General features: G+C 43.0%; 1 protein-coding gene across 1 annotated transcript; it reads left to right on the forward strand.

Annotated features, from left to right (window-relative positions):
* The first annotated feature begins 4,616 nt into the window (after window positions 1-4,616).
* ANKEF1 (ankyrin repeat and EF-hand domain containing 1) lies at window positions 4,617-22,672 on the forward strand. Its single transcript, XM_009906913.2, has 9 exons — window positions 4,617-4,962; window positions 5,491-5,690; window positions 7,081-7,230; window positions 7,908-8,031; window positions 11,360-12,173; window positions 16,193-16,419; window positions 17,695-17,816; window positions 19,772-19,915; window positions 22,423-22,672. The coding sequence occupies exons 1-9, from the start codon at window positions 4,617-4,619 to the stop codon at window positions 22,546-22,548; spliced, it is 2,253 nt and encodes a 750-aa protein (XP_009905215.2). The 3' UTR covers window positions 22,549-22,672.
* The last annotated feature ends 1,202 nt before the right edge of the window (window positions 22,673-23,874 follow it).

The raw sequence follows: 23,874 nt of genomic DNA on the forward strand, positions 1-23,874 counted from the left end.
GACAGGACAGGGGGTGATGGGTTTAAACTAAAAGAGCGGCGATTCGGGTTAGATACAAGGAAGACGTGTTTTTATAATGATTGTGGTGAAACACTGGCTCAGGCTGCCCAGAGAAGCTGTAGAAGCCCTATCCCTGGAAACATTGTAGGCCAGGTTGGATGGGGCTCTGAGCAGTCTGATTTAGTTGAAGATGTCCCTGCTCACTGCAGGGCAGGTTGGACTAAATGACATTTAAAGGCCCCTTCCCACCCAAACTATTTTATGAACACCAAATTTATCCCTTACCTGGCTTCTGGGCACTTCAGGGGCAATAGGAGTGGTTCCTCAGTCTGTTCCTTGCTCCTGGGTGCAGCAGCCTACCTTTCATCAGCTCCCCAAAAGTCCATGGGCTTGCAGGGAACCTAAGCTCTCCTCCCAGCTGAGGAGCAATCCTCCTCCCAGCTCTTGTCCCCAGCAGGTATTGCTCATACACCTGATGGCCAGGTGATGGTTGTCCCCAGGGCTATCTGCTGCTGGCCACTTGGGTTCTGTTCCATTCCAGTTTGGATGAACACTAAAGTGACTAGAAATTGGAAGGCAAACTAAAGATAAAAAGAATTCACCTAGTTTGAACTATGTGAATTCTAGCCATAACCTCTGGACTGTCTTTACAACATTCAAAACTGGGCCCATTTTCCCAGAGGGCTGTATCTTGGCTATTGCAACACAAGATGGAAGCCTTCTTAATTCTGACACAGAGCACCAGGGATGTGGCCATTGTTCAGCACTGAGCTGTGCCCCGGCTCAAGGCAAAACATTTATTGAGAATTAACTTTAAAAAGGGCTCAAAGAGACAATCCAGCATTACAGGTGCCTCATTATTCTGGAATTCAGTTTTAGGAGGATTTTGCTGTATTGCTCCTATTAAACATTAGTCACAGCCCCAAATCCAGTGCAATTATTTTTATAAGGCTGTCAATATAGCACAGCACTGTTGCCATATTGGTTTCTTTTATACCAGCCTACAAGGCTTGTGCTTATCTCTGTGGCCAGCATGCAAACAGATTAAATTTAGAAAGTGCTAAGCTATTTTCTCTCACTGAAGATAAAACACATGAAAATTTTGTTTACTGGTTCATGAATAGTGATAATTAAAGGGATGTTTTTAACTTGAAATGTGAGACATGCTGAAAACTTTTTAAAAGGAGTAACAAATGCTTCTAGCAGCAGGCAGGTGCCAGGCTTCAACTGAGAGGCAGCAAGCAAGACTGCTGACCACCAGGCCTTTTATCTCTACTGACATGCCTCAATCACAGCTTGGAAAGCTTTGTGAGAAAATGAGAATCTGATTAAAATGATTTTCTTAATACCAACTGTACCAGGAAAAGGATTAATCTGAATTTGAAATGAATTCGTGCTCTCAATCCAAATGATGATACAAGCTGGAAGAATGAAGGTAGTGATCCTAATGATGTTTGTCAATAGATAAAATTGTTGCTAAACAGATATTAAAAGCTTGGGATTTTTGACTATAGCTTCATGAAGTCCTCCCCAGAGTATGACTATCCCCCAGCTACATTAACTTATTCTCCATTAAACATTTTGTAACAGGTTAAGACCTCTGTGAAATATATATGGTTGATAGTATTTACTTAATGAAAATTTGCAGGATGCTGCAGTTGTATTTTCATTATAGAAACCTGTTTTGCTTGCTTTAACTTTACCCAGTTCTGGGCAGAGTTTTCTGTCTTACTTTGACTCTGTTCTGTAGGAGCTTCTAATAAAACTTGATCCAGCCACTTTCAAGGAATACTGCAAAGACATACTAACTGTTGCAGTTAAGATGTGGTGGTTTTCATGTAAATTGTTGGTTCTTAGGGCTTTGAAGCAAGACTTTAAACTTGGTAGGACCTCACTGGTGGTTGAATTGAGGTAACAACATCAACATTGTGAGGAAAATAATTTCACTTATGTTTACCGAAATAATTTTGTTACTGCAGGTGAAGTATTAAAAGAATGCCATGATAAGCATCTCTAAAGCATCACAAAAAACTGAGCAGGCTGAATTGGGGTGAAAATTGTAATAGAGTGGAATACTTTATCCTGTGAGCAAAAAGGAAAGCATACAGTAAGGTATCCTGTGAGTCTTGGGCTCTGAGCAGGAGAAGGTTGTAGAGAGCAAGTAATACCTAATCACATACTTATTTCACTTCAGCTTCAGACTTGTTTTGCAAGTGAAAAACATGGCATTCTGGGATGTGCTTATTCTTGGATGCATGTGCTTCAGTGACAATGTTTGTGCAAGAGCTAGTGCTAGCACTGTTCTGAATCTCAGGGATAATCCATAAAATAAATCCAAATCTAGATGCATTGAATATTAAGTCAATCCTCCATTGAAGGTTACTAACAGATTTTTACCAACTGCAGTGCTGATTGTGTTCTGTAGCATCACTGATCTATTTCCTTGGAGAATGTAGTTTCCTCAGTGTTTGCAGCTTTAGGGAGAAGAAGGGAAGGTAAGTTCTGATCCTATGTGAGTTCCTGAAAAAATGCTGTGCAAAATCCACGTGCAAATAATGGGTAACAGTGGGAAGAAAGGATCCAGTTTTTGAAAGTAAACCCAAATTCCTTGCTGCTACAAGGTGGTGCAAAATGGAACAAGGGTATGACAGAACAGTTAAGCTTGTCAGATTCATCTATCTTTGAAAACATTTCTTTTGCTGAGTTTCAATGATGTAAGTACTCTAAGAGCCTTTCCTGCAGTGGCTTCTTGCTGCTCCTCATCACAGTCCCTGCAGACCTTACACCACTTCTTTCCCTGCATTCAGAAGGCAGGAGAAACTGCCTCTGTGGAAGATTTGCTCAGAAAATACTCCCTAAAGTTTCAGTTTCTAAAAACTAGACTCCACAGGGGATACCAGTTTTCACTTCTACCATGGCATTACCCAGAAGGAGCCTGATTTCTCAACACTAAACTTTACAACTAGAGTGCTGCGATAGTTGTAACCCCTGTCAGTAGAGAAAAAAAAGTCTGCATTTATTCCCTTTCACAGGACAGCATACCACAAGAAGCACAATGTGATGGGGATGAAAATAAACAAACCACTGGCAACAGATTTAAGTAGTTGCTACTTAATAATTTAATTTTTCAATGTAAGAGTACACTTTGCATATAAACAGAATAAGGGTTGTGAAAGATCAGGCCGGTTTTGCACCTAGCCTGTTTCAGGGCTGCAGGTATCTTTAGGCAGCGTGGCCAGATGCACAGGGAGAGTGCCCAGTGTTTGTTTAGTGGGGAGAAACACAAGAGGGAACAGTAATCAGTAAACTCACCCCCTTGCTCTTTGAAAAACAGGCTGGCCACAGAGCTTCAAAAGAAATGAAAGATAGTAATTGAAGAAAACAACTGGGATGTTGTACCTGTGGTACAAGAATTACCACTCTATCAAGTTCCAACATTGGTCTTCATTCTTCTATTGGTTTTGTTATTTATTTTTTTCAACTTTTCCTGCAGTTTTGTCTCAGGTTCCCTTTTCAGAATGGGACATATTATCTAAAAATGTCTGTTGGAATTGTGCACCCTTCCACATCTCTCACATCTCACTTTTTCTTGGACATCCATAAAGCACCCAGCAGAAGCCAGGCAGATTGCTGAGTGGTTCCATTTACAGGATGTATTGCTAATATAAAAACACCCCACAAACCCCAAGTATTCCCCAGCAGGACGCTGTTCCTCCCCAGTTTTCTGCTGTGTGTCCTGTAAGTGCACTTGTTGTAGGTACAGGCTGACCCAAGGCTTGCTGAAGGTGATAGGAAGCTTCCCATCCACTTAAACAAGCTTCCAAAATGGTCCTAATTAACATCTGACCTGTGCTTGGCCCTCCACCCACAAATGCTGAGACTAAAAAAGGCTAAAAATCCTTAAAAAAAAAAAATCTTAAAAAGTTGGTCTTGAGGCAAATGCAAAGCTGCTTTTCTGCACTGACCTTTTCTCCACAAGCATACATGACATTGCCTAGGGAAACTTTTTCCAGGCCAGTGCCCCACTGTCTGCACCATTTTCCCCCCAAGGGTTTTGCTGCAGAGAAATGCAATTTTATGTCCATAGCAGCAGGAAGGTCATGTATTTGCTACCAAAAAAAACCCAAAAAGAAGGTGCCCAGTTAGTGATGAGGTGATGCTACTATTAATTTCATATTTCAGCAAGTGCAAGGATGCTGTGGTTTGTGATTATTTTTTTTCCCTTTGAAATGCTACTATGACAGATGATCAGCCTCTCCTTAGGCTTCCAAGTAATGGTAGATTATAACAGTTCTGTGAATGGATAGCAGTTACCTTCTAGTTTCTGAATTTTCACTTTGAATGAGACTCCTTCTGAACAGTTTGAACAATTTTGCAAGGTGCTACGATGTGTTTATATAGTGTCTGTATAAGTTGTACATGCCAAATTAGATAAATTCAGTCAAAGTGTAGTGTGCTGTCAAGTTGGAGTGGATGTTTTCATGCCTTGACCAGAATTTGATTCCTGTTCTTGCCAGCCCGCAACTATAATCAAATCTTTCAGTTTACATGTTTTCTTCTCTCCACATGCAGAACTTGCTTCCCTGAAAAAAGCCTTTTTTTTTTCTTATTCCAGGATGTTACCAGTAGATAAAAGGCTTCTAAACTTACAGGTCTACAAACTTCTTCAGTGTGTTCACCAGAAAGACAAGAAGCAAATAGAAAAGCTGGTCCAGAATGGATTCCCCAATCTCATTAATGTCACAGAGCCCATGGAAGGATATAGTGCCCTTCATCTGGCTTGCATTAAAAATGACACTGATATGTGCAGCTTCTTGCTGGAACAGGGAGCTCATCCAGATGTCCAGGACAAAATGGGATGTACTTCAGCAATGAAGGCAGCTGAGCTAGGCCATGAGTTAGTTTTGGATATATTAGCAGGAGCTAAAGCAGACATGACGACTGTGGATAATGAAGGGAAAGGTAAGTAAAAGAGAACTTTATCAGACCAGAAATACCACAGAATGACCCCTTTATTACGTTATACACTTGTTAGCCATGTTGTGTCCAGTCTGTAGAGAAGAACAGTGGTTGAGGGTGATTCTCAGCAGAAGCTATGGGCTATAAAAACTTTGATGAAAAATCATAGAATCATAGAATCAATAAGGTTGGAAAAGACCTCTAAGATCATCAAATCCAACCTGTCACCCAAGACCTCATGACTACTAAACCATGGCACCAAGTGCCACATCCAGTCCCCTCTTGAACACCTCCAGGGATGGGGACTGCACCACCTCCCTGGGCAGCACATTCCAAAGGCTAACAACTCTCTCTGGGAAGAACTTTCTCCTCACCTTGAGCCTAAACCTCCCCTGGTGCAGCTTGAGACTGTGTGCTCTTGTTCTGGTGCTGGTTGCCTGGGAGAAGAGACCAACCCACGTAAGTAACTTAATAAGTAATCTTTTTAATAACTTAGTGTTGGCCCATAACCTCTGCTGGTTTTCTTTGCAGGTGTTTTGTTTTACTGCCTTTTACCTACAAGGCGGCACTACCACTGCACACAGATTGCTTTGGATAATGGTGCAGATGTTAACAACTGTGCTGCTGATGGGAAGCCTGTGTTTCTACAAGCCTGTGAGGAAGCTCATGAAATTAAAGAAATATGCCTGAATTTCTTGGAAAGAGGAGCAAATCCCAATGCAAGAAACCCGGTATGGATATTTCCGTCAGTAAGAAATGAGACTATAGAATAGTTACCAGGCAACTGGAGTATATGACGTACGTCAGTTGAACAAGTGCTTAACTCTGTGGCCGTGCCCGTTCCCCTCTTCTGTACCACCTTTGTTTTCAGGAGCAGGGATTTAAGCCTTCTACTTGACCCTTGTATCTTGATTCAGATTTTTGTTGGTTAAAGTGCCAATATTTTACAAACCCAAATGTAAAAGGGCCAGCTCGTAGAAACTGCAGTTCAGTGGAGCAATACTGATTTGTACTTTGTCTGGGTGCATCTTAAGTTTTTCAGTGTTGAAATAATATTCACTAAAAGGTGAATGCAGTATAGAATATGTGATGAAAAATTGAGGCAAGGGTGAGGCATAAGAAACTCTTCCTTTCCCTTTTGTATGTCTTAGTCATTTATTTACTCTCTTAATTTAACAAAAACCTGAAGGAGTGAAGCTCTGTGCTGTTGATGAAGTCAAGGAACTCAAGTTTTGCCATTAAAGCTACCCATGGCTTTTGCTTTGGTCCTAGTTTTGCTGCATCCTCCCTAGTTTGCAGCTATAGCAAACCCCACATTTGGACATCATAATCCTATCCTCTTATGCACATGTCTGTTTCATGCACACAGTACACCTGCAATGTGAGAAAACTGCATTTTTTTGGTAGTATAGTGGGCACATACCTGGTCACATAATGGAAAGGGTTTGCTAGATCCAACAAAGATGTCAAGCAAAAAAGTATGGTTCAGCAGAACAACGTCCATGGCTTACTTCTGTCTCTGCCCCTCTGCAGGAGGGTGTGTGTGCGCACCACAAAAAGGTATTCTAAGTGATTCTGTGAGTGACCCCTTATCTAAGATGTGCTCTGATCTACCAAAGTCAGCCTTTATAAAGAAAAAAGGCATTGCTAATCACAAACACACACTATTACCTACAAAAAGCCATAGTGTTGGTGTACTAGACCCTGAATTTTCCTCACACAACAGTAGTGAAATTGTCCAGTTGCTCTGCCTTCTCCTTAGCACTCCTGCTCATGCTCTGGCATGACAGAGGTGGCATTTTGTGTTAAATTTTGTAAATGTGCATGACAGCATGCACACAAAAAGCTCCTTAGCTAAGGAATTGATTTTCATGGGGACTGGTTAAGGGACTTGAGTTACTAATATTTGGGTGGAGGGGATTTGACTACATATACTTTAGCAGCATTATGACTAGATTTTGATTTACCTCCAAGTGTCTTTGTAACATTAAACTTGTGTCCTTTTCCTTGGTAATACCTAAAAAGAAGACCTTCAGTTTTATGCCACCTGGCAACACTCAGATCATATTGTTGAATTAGCATGCAAAATGAATTCTGCATGGTTTTCTTGCTGCTTTGCAGGCTACAGGCCGCACAGCGTTAATGGAAGCTGCAAGAGAAGGCATTCTCGAGCTGGTGCGTGGGCTGCTTGAGAGAGGAGTTGATGTTAACCTGTTTGACTTTGAAAGACACAGTGCTGCACATTTTGCAGCCAAAGGAGGCTTTTTTGAGGTATCATCAGTTGTTGTATTAAAGCATTGCTGTTTGCTGCTGTCCTGGTTTGAGGCCAGGCAGATCCTTTCTTGCCCCTGAGAGGGGCAAAAGAATGACACTCACAAAAATGGATTGCAAAAGTGATAGAAAGTTTAAATGGAAAGCAATTAGTGTTTTACAGAAACTACAAGCACAGTGACAAAGATATCCCAAAGCATACAGAGTCCCTTTCAGCAAACCTAAAGGTCCACAACATTTCCCATCTCCCCACCTGAGTGTACACCCAAACCCCCCAGGGCTCTTTCTTCCTCCCCTTCCACTGCTAGGCTAGTCTCAGGCTGGCCAGGTCTGAGACTGCCCCTCCCCCCTTCTCCTCCTGGCGTTAGGCCTAGAAAGGCCTAAGAGGCCTTGAGATAACTCCCCCACCGTTGCCTGATAGGGAGCATCTCTCATGGACGAGCAGAGAGGTAAGAAAGAGGAAGAGAATGACATTGCAGATGGATTTATAGGGTGCAGGCTATTATGGGTATGAAATACGCTGTTTCCTGTGTCCACCTACTGGGTTGGACCCAGTAGAGTCAGGGTTATTTAAAGATGGTGGCATGCAGTAGGCTGGCAGGAATGAAGACTGTCCTTGGTGTCTGCATCTGAAGAAAGAGAGAAGATTTTGGGTGGTGTTGCCTTTGTTTTTCTAGATTCTGCAGATAATTTCAGCTTATAACGGAGACTTGGGGCTGATTGCTCTGAATGGTAACACACCACTTCATTACGCTGCGGAGGGAGGATTTGCAAATTGCTGCAAGTTTATAGGGCAGAGAGGTATGTTACAAATAAGTTACTTTGCACCTTTTTTTCTATGCTGAAGGAAAGATTTCACTTGGCGTTTATGAAGGATTTGACTCTCTGGTGTATCGTGTGACAAATGTAATGCTCATTAAGAAGAGCCTAACATAAGCTATTAAGATTTATTTCTACTGAACTGGATGAGAGAAACTTTTTTCCCAAAGAAAGCAGCAGAAACATTATGGGGTTGTGTAAGTTACAGTCTAGCTGTATTAAGGGATTCTGGCACTTGTTGTTTGTAGAAGATTGCACTGAAACATGAGTTTTTTGGTTTGCTAAGAATTTTAAAAGAATTTAAACTAAGAGGGGAGATTTACAATAGATACAAGGAAGATATTTTTTATGATGAGGCTGGTGAGGCACTTGCATAGGTTGCCCAGAGAGGTAGAACAGAATAGAATAGAATAGAATTAACCAGGTTGGAAAAGACCTTTGAGATCATCATGTCCAACCTATCATCCAACACTATCTAAAGACCTAAACCATGGCACCAAGCACCCCATCCAGTCTCTTCCTAAACACCTCCAGTGATGGTGACTCCACCACTTCCCTGGGCAGCCCTTTCCAATGGCCAATCACTCTTTCTGTGAAGAACTTCTTCCTAACATCCAGCCTAAATCTCCCCTGGCACAGCTTGAGACTGTGTCCTCTTGTTCTGGTGCTGGTTGCCTGGGAGAAGAGACCTTCTTGTGGCTGGGCATCATGTTGGCCAGCTTCCAGTCATCTGGGACCTCTCCAGTGAGCCAGGACTTTTGAAAAATGATGGAGAGTGGCTTGGTCTGCTCATCTGCCAGCTCTCTCAGCACCCTAGGATGGATCCCATCCAGTCCCATGGACTTGTGGGGATCCAAGCAGCTAAGCAGGTCTCTAATTACTTCCTCCTGGATCACAGGGGAACCGTACTGCTCCCTGACTCCATCTGCCAGCTCAGAAGGCCAGTTGTCCAGATGACAATCTATCCTGCTATTAAAAATTGAGGCAAAGAAGGTGTTAAGTACCTCTGCCTTTTCCTCATTTTTTGTTACTATGTTCTCCTCCATGTCCACCAAGGAGTGGAGGTTGTCCTTGCCCCTCCTCTTGCCATTAATATATCTGTAGAAAGCTTTTTGTTGTCCTTCACAGCAGTGGCCAGTCTAAACTCTAAATGGGCTTTTGCGTCTCTTACTTTTTTTCCTACATGACCTAGCAACATCCTTAAACATTTCATGGGTTACCTCACCTTCCTTCCAAAGATGATACACCCTCTTTATTTTCCTTAATTCACCCAGAAGTTCACTGCTCATCCAGGCTGGCCGTCTGCCCCGGCGGTTCATCTCCTGGCACATTGGCACAGCCTGTTCCTGCACCTTCAAGAATTCTTTCTTGAAGTAGGTCCAGCCCTCCTGGGCCCCTTTGTTTTTAAGGGCTGTTTCCCAAGGTACCTTCTGAGTTAGTTCCTTGAGTAACCTGAAGTCTGCCCTCTGGATGTCCAGAGTAGAGGTTTTGTTGCTGCCCGTCTTAGCTTGAGAGAGATAGAAGCTCTGTCCCTGGAAACATTCCAGATTAGGTTGGATGAGGCTCTGAGCAACGTGATCTAGATGAAAATGTCCCTGCTCACTGCAGGGGGGTTGGACTAGATGACCTTTAAAGATAGCTTCCAACCCAAACCATTCTATGAGATTATCTCAGTGTAGCCATAAAGAAAACTTGGTGCCCCTGGGTGCTGGAACCTATTCCAAAGCAGCTGTAGTCACTCTCCACCTTAATCAGGTGATACAGCACTTCAACCTTTGATTCAAAAGGACCATACAAAATCCTATGTTCTGTGCACATGATTCAAACTTGTAACTAGAGGTACATTGCCAAATTGCAAGGTTAGGGTATAGAAAATGGAGTGATATTTTAATCTTAGTTTGTTTCTCCTTAACCTTGCTCACTGCTTTAAGTCTCTTCTCCCAGGCAGCCAGTACCAGGACAAGAGGACACAGTCTCAGGCTGCACCAGGGGAGGTTCAGGCTGGATGTTAGGAAAAAGTTCTATACAGAAAGAGTGATTGCCCATTGGAATGGGCTGCCTGGGGAGGTGGTGGAGTCGCCATCACTGGAGGTTTTCAGGAGGAGACTTGATGGGGTGCTTGGTGCCGTGGGTTAGATGTTTGGGTGGTGTTGGATTGGTTGATGGGTTGGACGTGGTGATCTTGAAGGTCTCTTCCAACCTGGTTTATTCTATGTATTCTAAGTAAAAATACAAACTTTTCACTGAACTTCTGCCTTTCTATACATATTCATGAGTGGACAGATAAGAGGAGCATAGATGTCCCAATGAACACTCCTTTGAGAAACAAATACAGACAATGTGGCTAACCTCCCAGTCTGGGATCAAAGATGCAGTTCTATTTCCTATTGCTGTTTATAAGCAAGACAGTGTAAAGCTGTCAAGCTGTGACAATAGAATAGAATAGAATAGGATAGGATAGGGTAGGATAGAATAGAATAGAATAGGATAGGATAGGGTAGAATAGAATAGAATAGAATAGAATAGAATAGAATAGAATAGAATAGAATAGAATAGACCAGGTTGGAAGAGACCTTCAAGATCATCATGTCCAGCCCATCATCCAACACCACCTAATCAACTAAACCATGCAACCAAGCACCCTATCAATCATTGGCATATGTATTGCAAGTGTCTTATATTATGTAATTGGAAATTCTGCTACATTATCAGTGTTCTGGGCCCCTCAGTTTAGGAAGGAGGTTGACTTGCTGGAACAAGTCCAGAGAAGAGCAACAAAGTTGGTGAGGGGTTTGGAACATAAGCCCTACGAGGAGAGGCTGAGGGAGCTGGGGTTGCTTAGCCTGGAGAAGAGGAGACTCAGGGGTGACCTTATTACTCTCTACAACTACCTGAAGGGAGGTTGTAGACAGACGGATGTTGGTCTCTTCTCCCAGGCGGCCAGTACCAGAACAAGAGGACACAGTCTCAGGCTGCGCCAGGGGAGGTTCAGGCTAGATGTTAGGAAAAAGTTCTATACAGAAAGAGTGATTGCCCATTGGAATGGGCTGCCTGGGGAGGTGGTGGAGTCGCCATCACTGGAGGTTTTCAGGAGGAGACTTGATGGGGTGCTTGGTGCCATGGGTTAGTTGTTTGGGTGGTGTTGGATTGGTTGATGGGTTGGACGCGATGATCTTGAAGGTCTCTTCCAACCTGGTTTATTCTATGTATTCTAAGTACTGTATTACAAATCTCACTAAAACACACTCTTCCAAATGTAGAATACCATTCTATGATGATTTGATGATGATAATTGTGTCTTTATTTTTAGGCTGTGATCCTACATGGAAAAACTTATTAACAAAGACCCCAAGAGCTATCGCCAGGGAAGGTGGTTTTAAAGCAGCAGTAGCAGAACTGCGTAAAATTGAGAATGCCTTTAAAAAGCAGTCCAAGCCTGAGGCTAAGGAGAACAACCCACGCTGGGCAATAAGGCTCTACGACTGGTCCTTAGAGCACCAGGCTGCCCTCCGCGAGGCGTTTGAGGCTGTCGACCAGGGAGATGGGACAGTAACTAAAGAGGATTTTATAGCAGTTATCCAGAAAAATTGTGCCTTTGTGGACATTGAACAAATAGAAACTATTGCTGCAATGCATGAAAGTTTTGACCCTGAGGGAATTGAAGTGGACAAATTCTTCAAAGGGTCTGTCTACCTGCAGAAAAACTGTCTTATAACGGCCTTTGGACCCAAAGGGAAGAAGAAGAAAGGGAAGAAACAAAGAGGCAAAAAGGGCACTGCCATGCCGATATGTGTTGTTCCAGAGAGCATGTGTCCACGTAGGGAAGATGGCTTCCCGGTGTACATGATTGAGGCTGTTCAGGACACTGCTGATAGCTGCCATTTTAACCAAGACCACCCATCTGCCCATCCTGTGCATGACGACCGTGCTTGGTATATAGAAGAGCCAAGGAAAATGTACATGAATATTAACTACCTTGTGAGAGCAGGAGACATCCTGTCCCTACAGAAAGCATTTGAGGAGGGTGTGCCAGTAGACATAAAAGATAAATACTACAAAACACCTTTGATGGCTGCATGTGCAAGTGGGAACAAAGAGGTTGTGCAGTATCTTCTGGAAAAGGGGTAAGATCTTTTCAGATATATATATTTCTTTTTAATTATGTTTTGGAAGGGCTCTCAAAAGCATAAATTCCCATTAAGTACTTGGAAGCAACAGATTATGATTTGGGGTTTATGTGCATAATACTTTGTATTAAAGTTAGTTCCATAAGTTTCTGAATTAGAAGGTCAGTTTATTATTTCTGACATTTTAGCAGCAGGGAAATAGAGACATCCCAGAGATAAATTCCCCAGTCCTGAAATTTTTAGTACCCAGCCTATTAATGTTCTGGTCAGAAGCAGGGTGCCTACAAATCCAGTCTATTGCACTTGCAGTTAGTTCATACCAATGTCTCAAATAAAGAGCTCTCGAAAGCAGATAAATGATTTTGGGGAAATCTGGCTCAAGTGACTTGCCTGAAATCATCAAGGCAATCCTTCACTTCTCTGTTCCACATGCCAGGGCCTTTGCCTGCAAATGATTTAAGGGGATAAGCTTTATAATCACTTTCCTCCTCCTGAGGCAGCCGGATTTACAACAGAAACACGTGCTGCTGTTTAGTCTGTTCCTCATTTTAGAAGTGCTTCAGCAATTTTGTAGCTTGCAGACACTTATGAAAAATCTCAATGACAGCTTAAAAATTAAATCAATTTAAGATTCAGTCATACTTGTGTAACAGCGTGATCGTTTCCTTTTTTCTTGGACTGCTGTAGTCCTACATCCATTCACATAAGTGCTTAAATGAACATTTTTCAAATACATTTGCATTAGCTTTGTTCTCTACCTATAGCTAGAATTCATTTTAACATTCATTTCTCAGGATAAGTGACTGTAGTCATTGCTTCAGTTCCTGCAAAGACTGAACAGCACATAAATCTTTACACGCCCTGGTAATTACACTGATGTTCCCGGAGCACAGGGGAAGTTGTGTAAATGTGTATATTCAGGTCTTCCAAAGATAAGGATGCAAGAATTAACAAATTAATCTAGCAAGTTAATCTCTGTTGCTTTCATCAAGCCTCACTAGGCAGCACTTCAGTCATATCCCATATTTAAGACCTAGAAGTATAGTTTTAACAAATAGTACCAATATTGAGGTTTTTAAGTTGACAGAAATCAGGAAGTGGAGAGGAGTTATTAGTACAGTGTTTAGCTTTGCATCTTTCAACAGAGTGAACTTTGAAATGCTTTGAGTTTGGCATAGAAGTTCAAATATATGTTACAACATAAAGTCTTAAGTTGGCAGCACAGATTCATTTAAAATAGAAACCAAAGCATTTATCCAGAGCTATAGAAATGCTAAGGTTTAAATGCAACTTGGTGGTAGCTACTTTCAATCTTGTTCCAGAAAGACTCAGAAGTTGTAATGGGTTGGGGCAGATCCCCTCCCCACCACAGGCAGAAATAACGACTCAGACAAACGGATTGCAAAAGTGATGAAAGTTTAAATAGAAAGCAGTGAATGTTACAGAAAACCCAAAGCGCAGTGACAAAGAAAGATCCCATCCCCACCTGAGGGTGCATCCAAAACCCCCAGGGCTTCTTCTTCCCCCTCCCTCTGCTGGGCTAGTCTCAGCTGGCCAGGCCTGAGACTGCCCATCCCCCTGTGGCCTTGGGCCCAGTCAGGCCCATGGCCGGGAGATCTCTCCCCCAGTTACCAAGTCTCGGAGAGGGAAGGAAAGAGGAAGTGCCAGACTCCGCACTGGATCTTATAGTGGTGCAAAGAATTATGGTAGGAAATACACAATTTCCTGTGTCCATCCCTCTGGGCTGGACTTCTGGACACAGGAAGTGAATGCACCAGGGGGGCACCCAGCTCAAACTACAACAGAAGTATGTTAATTTTGGGCTAAAGGCAAATTCAATGCTTTTTCAGGAGAAAATGCTGAAGAATTTTTAAGTCAGTGCTGTGCTCTCCCTGTTCCCTTTGATTGGTTTGTTCCTGATCAAATAGAATTAGGAAGAAGGATTCAGGGGCAGACAGAGCATCTGTACACAGGCATGGAGACTGGGTTGAGAGAGAAAGTGGAATAACTGGAATATCTTATTGTAATGAGAAATACAAAGGAAATGAAAACTATGTACGAATAAACCAATAATGGCTAAGTAATGGAAAGAAAACAAAGGTAAAACTGGTAGGTCAGGAAAATTTACTGTGATGAGACCTTCACCAAAGGTAGAATTCTGGAGGGAAAAAATATTAAAAAAACAAACAAGAAGAACAGAGAAATTTTCTCTTTTGATCTGGAGTTAAAGTTTAACCATCTGACTTGAAGAGCAAAATGCTGTCCTTCACAATTTTAATTCCTTCTCCTTCCCTCCATGTCCCTTGGGAAAATATTATCTCTTTGTCCCTAGAGTAAATGGGACAGCAACCCTAATTTCAGGACAGTTCAGGATCTCTAGGCTGTCTTAAATACCATGCAAATAATTGAGTACTCAAGATTCTCCTCATGAGCTTTTGGCACAGACAGGAGGTTGCAGATCTGGACATGCTCATGGACTGTGCTTTCTTCAAAGATTTGGTTAAACCATATTTCTTCCCTTTAAACATAATTAAGGAGCTTTAGTGGCTCCCATTCCCCAAGCCTTTCTTTTGCACAACCCCAGCCCAAAAGCTCACAAGGTAGCCAGTTGCTAAAGGGATGACCATGATTTTCCCCCTAAGCTTCATCCAAAGGCAGCACATGGCAAATATCTCCCACCAACAAAGCCTTGCATCTTCCAGAACTTGCCAGTTTTAACCTGGGAGCAGAAACAGGTCTGCTTCAGTGTCTGCAAAGGTTTTAAATTCTTAGAATTTTCTAATGCAGACCTTCTCTAATGCATTTGTAAATTGGACAATAGGCAATTTTGCCAAGTGTTATAGAGCATGTCCTTTCCCCAGAAGCATTCTGTTTTCTGTTCCTAAATCTGCTTTTTGTCACTCTTAGTCAAGCTGGAGCGCAAACACCACAGAATCACAGACTATATCTGGTTGGAAGAGACCTCAAAGTCCAACCTTTGACCCAGCACTGAAGGGTCAACACTAAACTATGTCCCTAAACACCAGGTCCACATGCTGCTTGAACTCCTTCACCACTGCCCTGGGCAGACCGTTCCAATGTTTGATAACCCGTTCTGTGAAGAAATATTTCCTAGCATCCAGTTTAAACCTCCCCATGCACAGCTTCTAACTGTTTCTTCTAGTAGTGTTGCTTGCCATCAAGGAAAAGAGGCTGCTCCCTCCTCGCTCCAGCCTCCCTTCAGGTATTTGTAGAGAGCAATGAGGTCACCCCTCAGCCTCCTCTTCTCCAGACTGAACAACCCCAGCTCCCTCAGACGCTCCTCACAGGCCCTGTGCTCCAGGCCCTTCATGAGGCCTGCTGCCCTTCTCTGGACAAGCTCCAGCACCTCAGTATCCTTCCTACAGTGAGGGGCCCAGAACTGAACACAATACTCAAGGTGTGGTGTCACCAGTGCTGAGTACAGGGCGACAATCACCTCCCTCTTCCTGCTGGAGGACTAAGCTGTTTGAATGTCCATTTCCCCCTGTACCTTTGAAAACTTTCACAGAATCATTTAGGTTGGGAAAGACTTCTAAGATCAAGTCCAGCTGTTAACATACCACTGCCAAATCCACCATTAAATAATGTCCCTCAGCAGCTCATTTACATATGTCTTAAATCCCTTTAGGGATGGCAACTCTGCCACTTGGCTGTGCAGCCTAGTCTAGAGCTTGATAATCTTGGTGAAGAAATTATTCCTAATATTCAACATAAGCCTTCCCTGATGTATTTGAGACTGTTTCTTTTCATCTTACCCCCACTCCACATAGAAGAAACCTTGTAGGTGAGATATGATCACCACTGAGACACACTGTTACAGTTAATATTCCACTGAGCTATATGTCAGATACCAAAATGGTTTCAGAGTAGCAGTAGCAATATGAAAACACACTGAATATGCCACTGCAGTGGGCAGTTAACATTGATTGTACTTAGAGCTGTGCATGGTACATAATCTATCGGCATCTGCCACAACCTCTGTTACTCTTTCATAGGGCTGATGTAAACGCAACAGACAATTTCATGTGGACTCCCCTCCACCATGCTTGCTACAACGGACACCTAGATATTGCTGAACTGTTAGTGAAGGCTGGAGCAGCTGTGGATGCACCTGCAGCAGGCAATGCAACCCCACTAATGAGAGCCATTGAGATCTGCAGATTGGATATAGTCTATTTTCTAATCAGTGCGGGTGCTGACGTCCAAACAGTAAACAGCAATGGTAAATATCAGCATCACCCCAAAAGGCCATTTCCCTAGGGGGTTTATTAAAAAGCCCTGGTTGCTGGAACACTTTGAGAAGGGTTCTGAATTTATGATTGCTATCAGGATGAAAGTGTGAGTTAGGTTCAATTACTTTTCCATGGTGTAGAGTTAACTATTGTAAATATTCAGCTTTCTTGGATTTTATGCATGTAGAAAATAAAGTCACATGATTAATTACATGATTAAGGAGACTTATTCCTCACAAGATATATACAGAATTCTAAGTGACTTTAATAAAAAGCATCTATCTAGTTATGAATATGATTTGATTGACAAATAGATTATACTTGTGGCTAATGTGTACACTGCCATCCATTTAAACCACATATTTTTATGTCCAGGCAGCACTGGTTAAAATATTTGCTGTTTGACACAAAGATTACTTTGTAAGAAAAAAAGAATGTAAAAGGAAAACAAATCTGAACTGACAGGTGTTGCCTCCTCACAGTAGATCCCTCATTCAATATTATTTCCTCTATATTTGTAGTATTTTAAACAGTAATGTCACATTTTAAGCCCCTGCTCAAATGTAGACAGCATTACTTCTATACAGTGAGATTTTCCTTCCCAAAATGCCTAGTAGGTGAAGCCCTGCTTGTAGAAGTGACATGTATTGCCTATTTCTGTTCCCATGTGGAGTTCCAATTCACATGGCAGTTTGGTGTCACAACTACACAGCCATAGTGTCTCATCTCAAGATTCAGGGGAATTTTTCCTTTCTTAGGCATTGAAGTTGTTCAGCACTAGTTAAACCACAGGGCTTTCCTGCAAGGCACAAAACAAGCACTGTAAGAGGTAGATACCTGCAACAGCTTGGTCTACATTCCTAACCTTGTACTGTGCCAGCCTCTCCTAGCGCTAAATGCTCTCAGCTCTTAAAGTCGAAATTACAACCTGCAGGACCAGTATATTAAGCTGCAAATGTCAGGACAACAAGAGCAAAGCAGCCACTCTAAGAATTCCTGCAATATTTGGTTTCAGTGTTTGTTTCTCCAAGCCCTTACTTCTGCAAGTAGTGCTCATAACTGCCAGCCCCCACACCAGTGTCAGGCACGCTGCTGGTACACTGAACAGTTAATGAAATAAAAGCCAAATTAAATTCAGTTGGCTATTGTGTCATGATCCATTTGCAACAGCAAGTGCCAAGGTTCATTTTCATGGCTCACACAGGTTTTTGGGTGGCTTTTTTTTGTTTGTTTAGGGTTTTGGTTTTTTCCCCCCATATATACAGGAAAGAATGCTCTTGATATTGCTCAAGCCTTTGCTGATTCTAGAATAATTGAACTGCTCCAAAATGAACTGGAAAATTTGCCACAAGTACCAGAAAAAAAAGATGAAGAGAAAATAAAAGAGGTATGAGAGATGGTAACACAGGATTGATTTGTTAATATTTGGTAGAGTACTTCTTTATTTGCCATTCATGTCTCTCTAAAGCTATAAATTAGAGAGCTTTGCTAAGTATTTTCAGAAGCTAGGACTTATTCTTGCCAGTACTTGTACTTGTTTGTTGGCTGAGATTTTGACTTACTAATTGTATGAACTTCATGCCTTCCCCAGTCCCACTTAAGAATTATGATTTGTATCAGTGACAGAACACAGAAATATTTCCTCTTCTTTTTCCCCTCCTCCTGAAGTTTATGATCATCCAGCTCTGTTGTTGTATATACTGAACAACTGATAACTGTAATTTCTTGAAGGAAGTACCTGTTTTTTCACAGGATAAAACCAAACGCCTTTGAATTAGTAGAAAGATCTTTTTGTTCTGTAAAAGAACTAATTGAAATATCAGGCTTGCTCCCATTTTTTATCATATCCTTCCTCTTCTACTGATGACCCAAGCCCTGTTTCTCAAATCCCACGCTGGTGTTTGGCTGTTACATTCCTGAATGCCTTTCCTGCACCCCCAGGAGCCTTGACTACCTTCATTGCCCCAATTCCCAAGCTGACATCAGCCTCTGGGACGACATCCTGCTTGTCTTATTGGGGGTGATTTACCAGTGGTAACTGTTAGTCAGCCCTGGGATGCTATTTACAGAGAAAATGCAGTTGTATCTGCATGGCTGGAAGTGTCCTTCAGCAGCCCTGTTGGTTTTCCCCTTTCAAAAATGTTTTGATTGTCAGGGATAGTATAGAACTTTCACATGCAGGAGGACAACAACTTTAAGGGTTTGTTTATTCATCACCTGACACAGAATGGGATCACCAGTGGTACTAGGTGATTGTATTGCAGCTCTTCAAGAGCAGCTAATGTTTTAGTGTCCAAGAAGGAGACTCATCCTCCACTTTTTTAAAAGTTTCCCCTCACCAGTATCACAGTATCACAGTAACTAAGGTTGGAAGAGACCCCAAGGATCGTCAAGTCCAACCTGTCCCAACAGACCTCACAACTAGACCATGGCACCAAGTGCCACGTCCAATCTCCCCTTGAACACCTCCAGGGACGGCGACTCCACCACCTCCCTGGGCAGCCCATTCCAATGACGAATGACTCGCTCAGTGAAGAACTTTTTCCTCACCTCGAGTCTAAACCTCCCCTGGCACAGCTTGAGACTGTGTCCCCTTGTTCTGGTGCTGGTTGCCTGGGAGAAGAGACCAACCCCTTCCTGTCTACAACCACCTTTCAGGTAGTTGTAGAGGGCAATGAGGTCACCCCTGAGCCTTCTCTTCTCCAGGCTAAACAATCCCAGCTCCCTCAGCCTCTCCTCATAGGGCTGTGCTCAAGGCCTCTCCCCAGCCTTGTTGCCCTTCTCTGGACACGTTCAAGTGTCTCGATGTCCTTCTTAAACTGAGGGGCCCAGAACTGGACACAGTACTCAAGGTGTGGCCTAACCAGTGCAGAGTACAGGGGCACAATGACCTCCCTGCTCCTGCTGGCCACACTATTCCTAATACAGGCCAGGATGCCATTGGCCCTCTTGGCCACCTGGGCACACTGCTGGCTCATGTTTAGGCAGGAGTCAATCAGCACCCCCAGGTCCCTCTCTGTTTGGCAGCTCTCCAGCCACTCTGACCCCAGCCTGTAGCTCTGCATGGGGTTGCTGTGGCCAAAGTGCAGCACCTGGCACTTGGACTTGTTAAATGCCATGCCATTAGACTCTGCCCATCTGTCCAGTCGGTCGAGGTCCCTCTGCAGAGCCTTTCTACCCTCTAACCATTTTAGGTTATTAAAATACATCATTTTTAAGAAAAACAGTTTCTGAACAGATTAAGAAAAATACACCCACAGTAAACAGACAGCAAAAGTATCAGAAGGTGCCTTGCTTCCACGCACTGTGTATTTGTGTAACGGATAACTTCTTCTCTTTCAGCCATCAAAGGTACCTCTGACAGATGTAGAGAAGTTTATTCTTGAAAAGACCACACATACTCTTAAGGACAGTGTTCCTTATCTCCACTCTTTGATAACCAGTGGTGCTACCAAGAAAGATGACATCACGTTCAAACCCAGAAAAGTATGTATGGCAGCAAAACATGAGCATAGTTTCATGGTAATTTAAAGGTAGACCTTGCTGTACATCAAAAACCAGAACAATGTGATGGAATGGAATGGAATGGAATGGAATGGAATGGAATGGAATAGAATAGAATAGAATAGAATAGAATAGAATAGAATAGAATAGAATAGAATAGAATAGAATAGAATAAACCAGGTTGGAAGAGACCTCTGAGATCATCAAGTCCAACCTATCATCCAACACTACCCAATCAACTAAACCATGCAACCAAGCATCCTGTCAAGCCTCGCCCTGAACACCCCCAGCGACGGCGACCCCACCACCTCCTCAGGCAGCCCATTCCAGTGGGCAATCACTCTCTCTGTGTAAAACTTCCTCCTAACCTCCAGCCTAAACCTCCCCTGGTGCAGCCTGAGACTGTGCCCTCTTGTTCTGGTACTGGTTGCCTGGGAGAAGAGACCAACCTCCGCCTCACTACAACCCCCCTTCAGGTAGTTGTAGAGAGCAATAAGGTCACCCCTGAGTCTCCTCCTCTCCAGGCTAAGCAACCCCAGCTCCCTCAATCTCTCCTCATAGGGCTTGTGCTCCAAGCCCCTCACCAACCTTGTTGCCATTCTCTGGACACGCTCCAGCAAGTCAACCTCCTTCCTAAACTGAGGGGCCCAGAACTGGACACAGTACTCGAGGTGCAGCCTAACCAGTGCAGTGTACAGGGGCAGAATGACCTCCCTGCTCCTGCTGGCCACACTGTTCCTAATGCAGGCCAGGATGCCATTGGCCCTCTTGGCTGCCTGGGCACACTGCAGGCTCATGTTCAGCCTACCATCAACCAGCACCCCCAGGTCCCTCTCCACCTGGCTGCTCTCCAGCCACTCTGTCCCCAGCCTGTAGCTCTGCATGGGGTTGCTGTGGCCAATGTGCAGAACCCGGCACTTGGATGTGTTCAATCTCATGCCGTTGGACTCTGCCCATCTGTCCAGCCTGTCGAGGTCCCTCTGCAGAGCCTCTCTACCCTCCAGCAGATCAACTCCTGCCCCCAGCTTGGTGTCATCAGCAAATTTACTGATGATGGACTCACTTCACAACTCAACTAGCTTACAGATGATGTGACATAGGTTAGAGATACTGTCACAGAGCTACAGTAAACTAAGAAATTCATATCTCATTTGTGTGTATATGTATGCATATATCACAGTATCACAGTATCACCTGGTTTGAGGCCAGTGATGGAAAGTTTAAATGGAAAGCAGTAAGTGTTTTACAGAAACTACAAGTATAGTGACAGAAGAATCCCAAAGCAGACAGAGTCTCCTATAGCATACCCAAAAGTCACACAACACTTCCCTTCTCCCCACATGAAAGTATACACAAACCCCCCAGGGCTCACTCTTCCCCTCCTTCCACTGCTAGGCTGGTCAGGTCTGAGACTGCTCCCACCTTCTCCTCCTGGCATTAGGCCTAGTCAGGCCTAAGAGGTCTTGAGATACTCCCCCACCATTACCTGATAAAGAGCATCTCTCACGAGAGCAGAGAGGGAAAGGGAAGAAAGAGGAAGAGAATGACTTTGCAGATGGATTTATAGGGTGCAGGATATTATGGGTATGACATACACTGTTTCCTGTGTCCACTTTATTTGGTTGGACCCTCTGGACACTGGAGGTGTAACTTATGTTGCAGGAACAGGAGGAACCCAGCCTAAACTGCTACAATACACTAAATAAATTATCATGGAAATCGAACTCTTACGACATTTTAAAAGCTGACCCACGATAAAACACAAACAGAGCTTGGTTCATGGTATGGATTTTTACATTCCTGCACTCAAAGGACAGGAGCCCTCGTGCTGGGACCAGCACAAACTTCTAACTTGCCTTTTCAATTAGTTGTCACATGTCAGAGACAGTCACTGAACTAAAGGGATCACAGCACATGAAATATTTGCATCCTAGAGTTAGAATATTGGTAAGAGATTTTTGTTTTATCAGGGACTTGTTAATACTCATTCACAAATAACAGAGAAACAGGAAAAGATAACCACAGTGAAGTAATTTAAAAAAACTTTTATTTTCCTCCTTGCAAAGGAAAAGAATCCCATTGCTAACTGAGATTTTTTTGTTTGGAGTTTGTTTACCATTTCCCTAACTCTGTGCTAGGTTCTGCAATGGTCTTGGAGAATAAGGTTGCACTGTCTGTGACTCCACAGCTAATTACTATTTTCCACTCTGAGGATCTTGGACCTGAGTCAGTCATTTTAAACAATTAGCTTAAGATCTTCTTTCCCACGTTATCCCTAATCTGACCCCACGGCATGTTACAGATTGGAACTGACAACAGGAGAATGCTCTGTACACATGCAAATTGCTGGGAGGCCCCACTAGTTTTACTCTGTGTCTCAGGATGGAAAGGAGTGCTAAAACATGGCTCTGTTTGGCTAATAACATCTCCTTAATGCTTCAGCTGCAGAAGTTGCATCCAAATTAACTACAAATACCTTTATTTTCTAGGTTTGGGGCCCTGAAGCCACAACAGAGGAGATAGTAAGAAAGCAGGAGCTGCTGCGTGAACACCTTAGTCTTGGTGGCCACTCAGAAATCTCCGTGAAGCCTTTTGATAGAAAAGTTACAGAATAAGAACACCAGCTGGAAGAAGCTATTCAGCACATGTGTTGAGGGGACACAGATCTAAGAGGCAAGAAATCATGCCGTGCTCAGTAAATGTGTCTCAGTGATGACAAAAAATTGTAGCAAGTTTTTCCTCTGGATTATGTTGCCTCCACACAATCTTTCATTAAGGGCTTAGGCTGGAAAAAGATTCCTCCTCATATGATTCTAAGTCTTGGAGCTGGGTCAGTGTACTTCAGGGAATGGTCACTGTTGTGACATGCACATGTCCTTTGGCTTTGTAAAGGTGAAGCTAAAGGTGAGGCTATTTTTAACCCCAAGATAGAACTCCTTCCTGGAAGGTCTAAGTATTACCCTTCTGCTAAAAGGGTATTAAGTATAAAGATATGAAGATTTGTGTGTTAGGACCAGGCTGGGTCATAAGATGGGTTCTGTTTGGCAGCACCCATCCTTTGGAGCTTCCAGAAGGCAGTAACAGTTTTGGGTAAGCAGGGGGTGGAAATAGTAGGAACACTTAGTTGAGACAGGCAAGAAGTGGGAGGGAATGCCATAAAATATATCTAAAGAAGCAAAAAGTCTAGGGAAGTGAGGTGAAACTTCCTATCTTTCACAGTGTAGAAGAACATACAGACTACAGAAAAGAAGAGAAAGCAGGACACATTAAGTACAGCACAAGGTGTAAACAGCCTTTGTAACCCTCTAGCCCCATTATCATTGGAAGCTTAAAAAACTATTTACATAGATAGTTAGCTAATGCAGAAGGGATAAAAATCCCTTGTGTTTCAGGACCTTAGCTAATCACTGTTGGCATAGGATAGAGATTGCTAGCAATGCTGTTCACTCCCTGCTTGCCTGGCGTGGGTGATGTGTGTGTCCTTTAGGGGAGAACATGCTGGCCTAGACAGACACTGTTAATTGAATCAGCTTCTGGTTTGCTAGTACCCATTCTTCAAATTCCTTTTAATGTTGTGTGAAACTTAAAAGCTGTCTGGCTCAAGAGCACAGCTACTGCTGATTTATTTTATTTTTTTTAAACATGCTCTTCTTAACTGTAAATCTTTAATTCCAGAATGGGTTCTTTCCTCCTGGTTCATAATTTCTTGTAATAAGAACCAAGTTTTGCCCTCGCCGATGTGTAAGATACAGCATTTCCATGCCTGGATTGGCCAAGGTATGAATAGAGCACAGTAGGAGAAAACCTGCAAGGTCATGGTCTTGAAGATACCATCTCTCCCTGCATGATGCTGCATGCAGCAATCCCTTTTTAACTTGGGTTACACATCCAAATGGAAGTGTGATATTTAGTAGTTAACCAAGAGAAATGCAAAACAAGTA

The sequence above is a fragment of the Dryobates pubescens genome, chromosome 3, assembly GCF_014839835.1.
Source record: "Dryobates pubescens isolate bDryPub1 chromosome 3, bDryPub1.pri, whole genome shotgun sequence".
Taxonomy (NCBI): Eukaryota; Metazoa; Chordata; class Aves; order Piciformes; family Picidae; genus Dryobates; species Dryobates pubescens.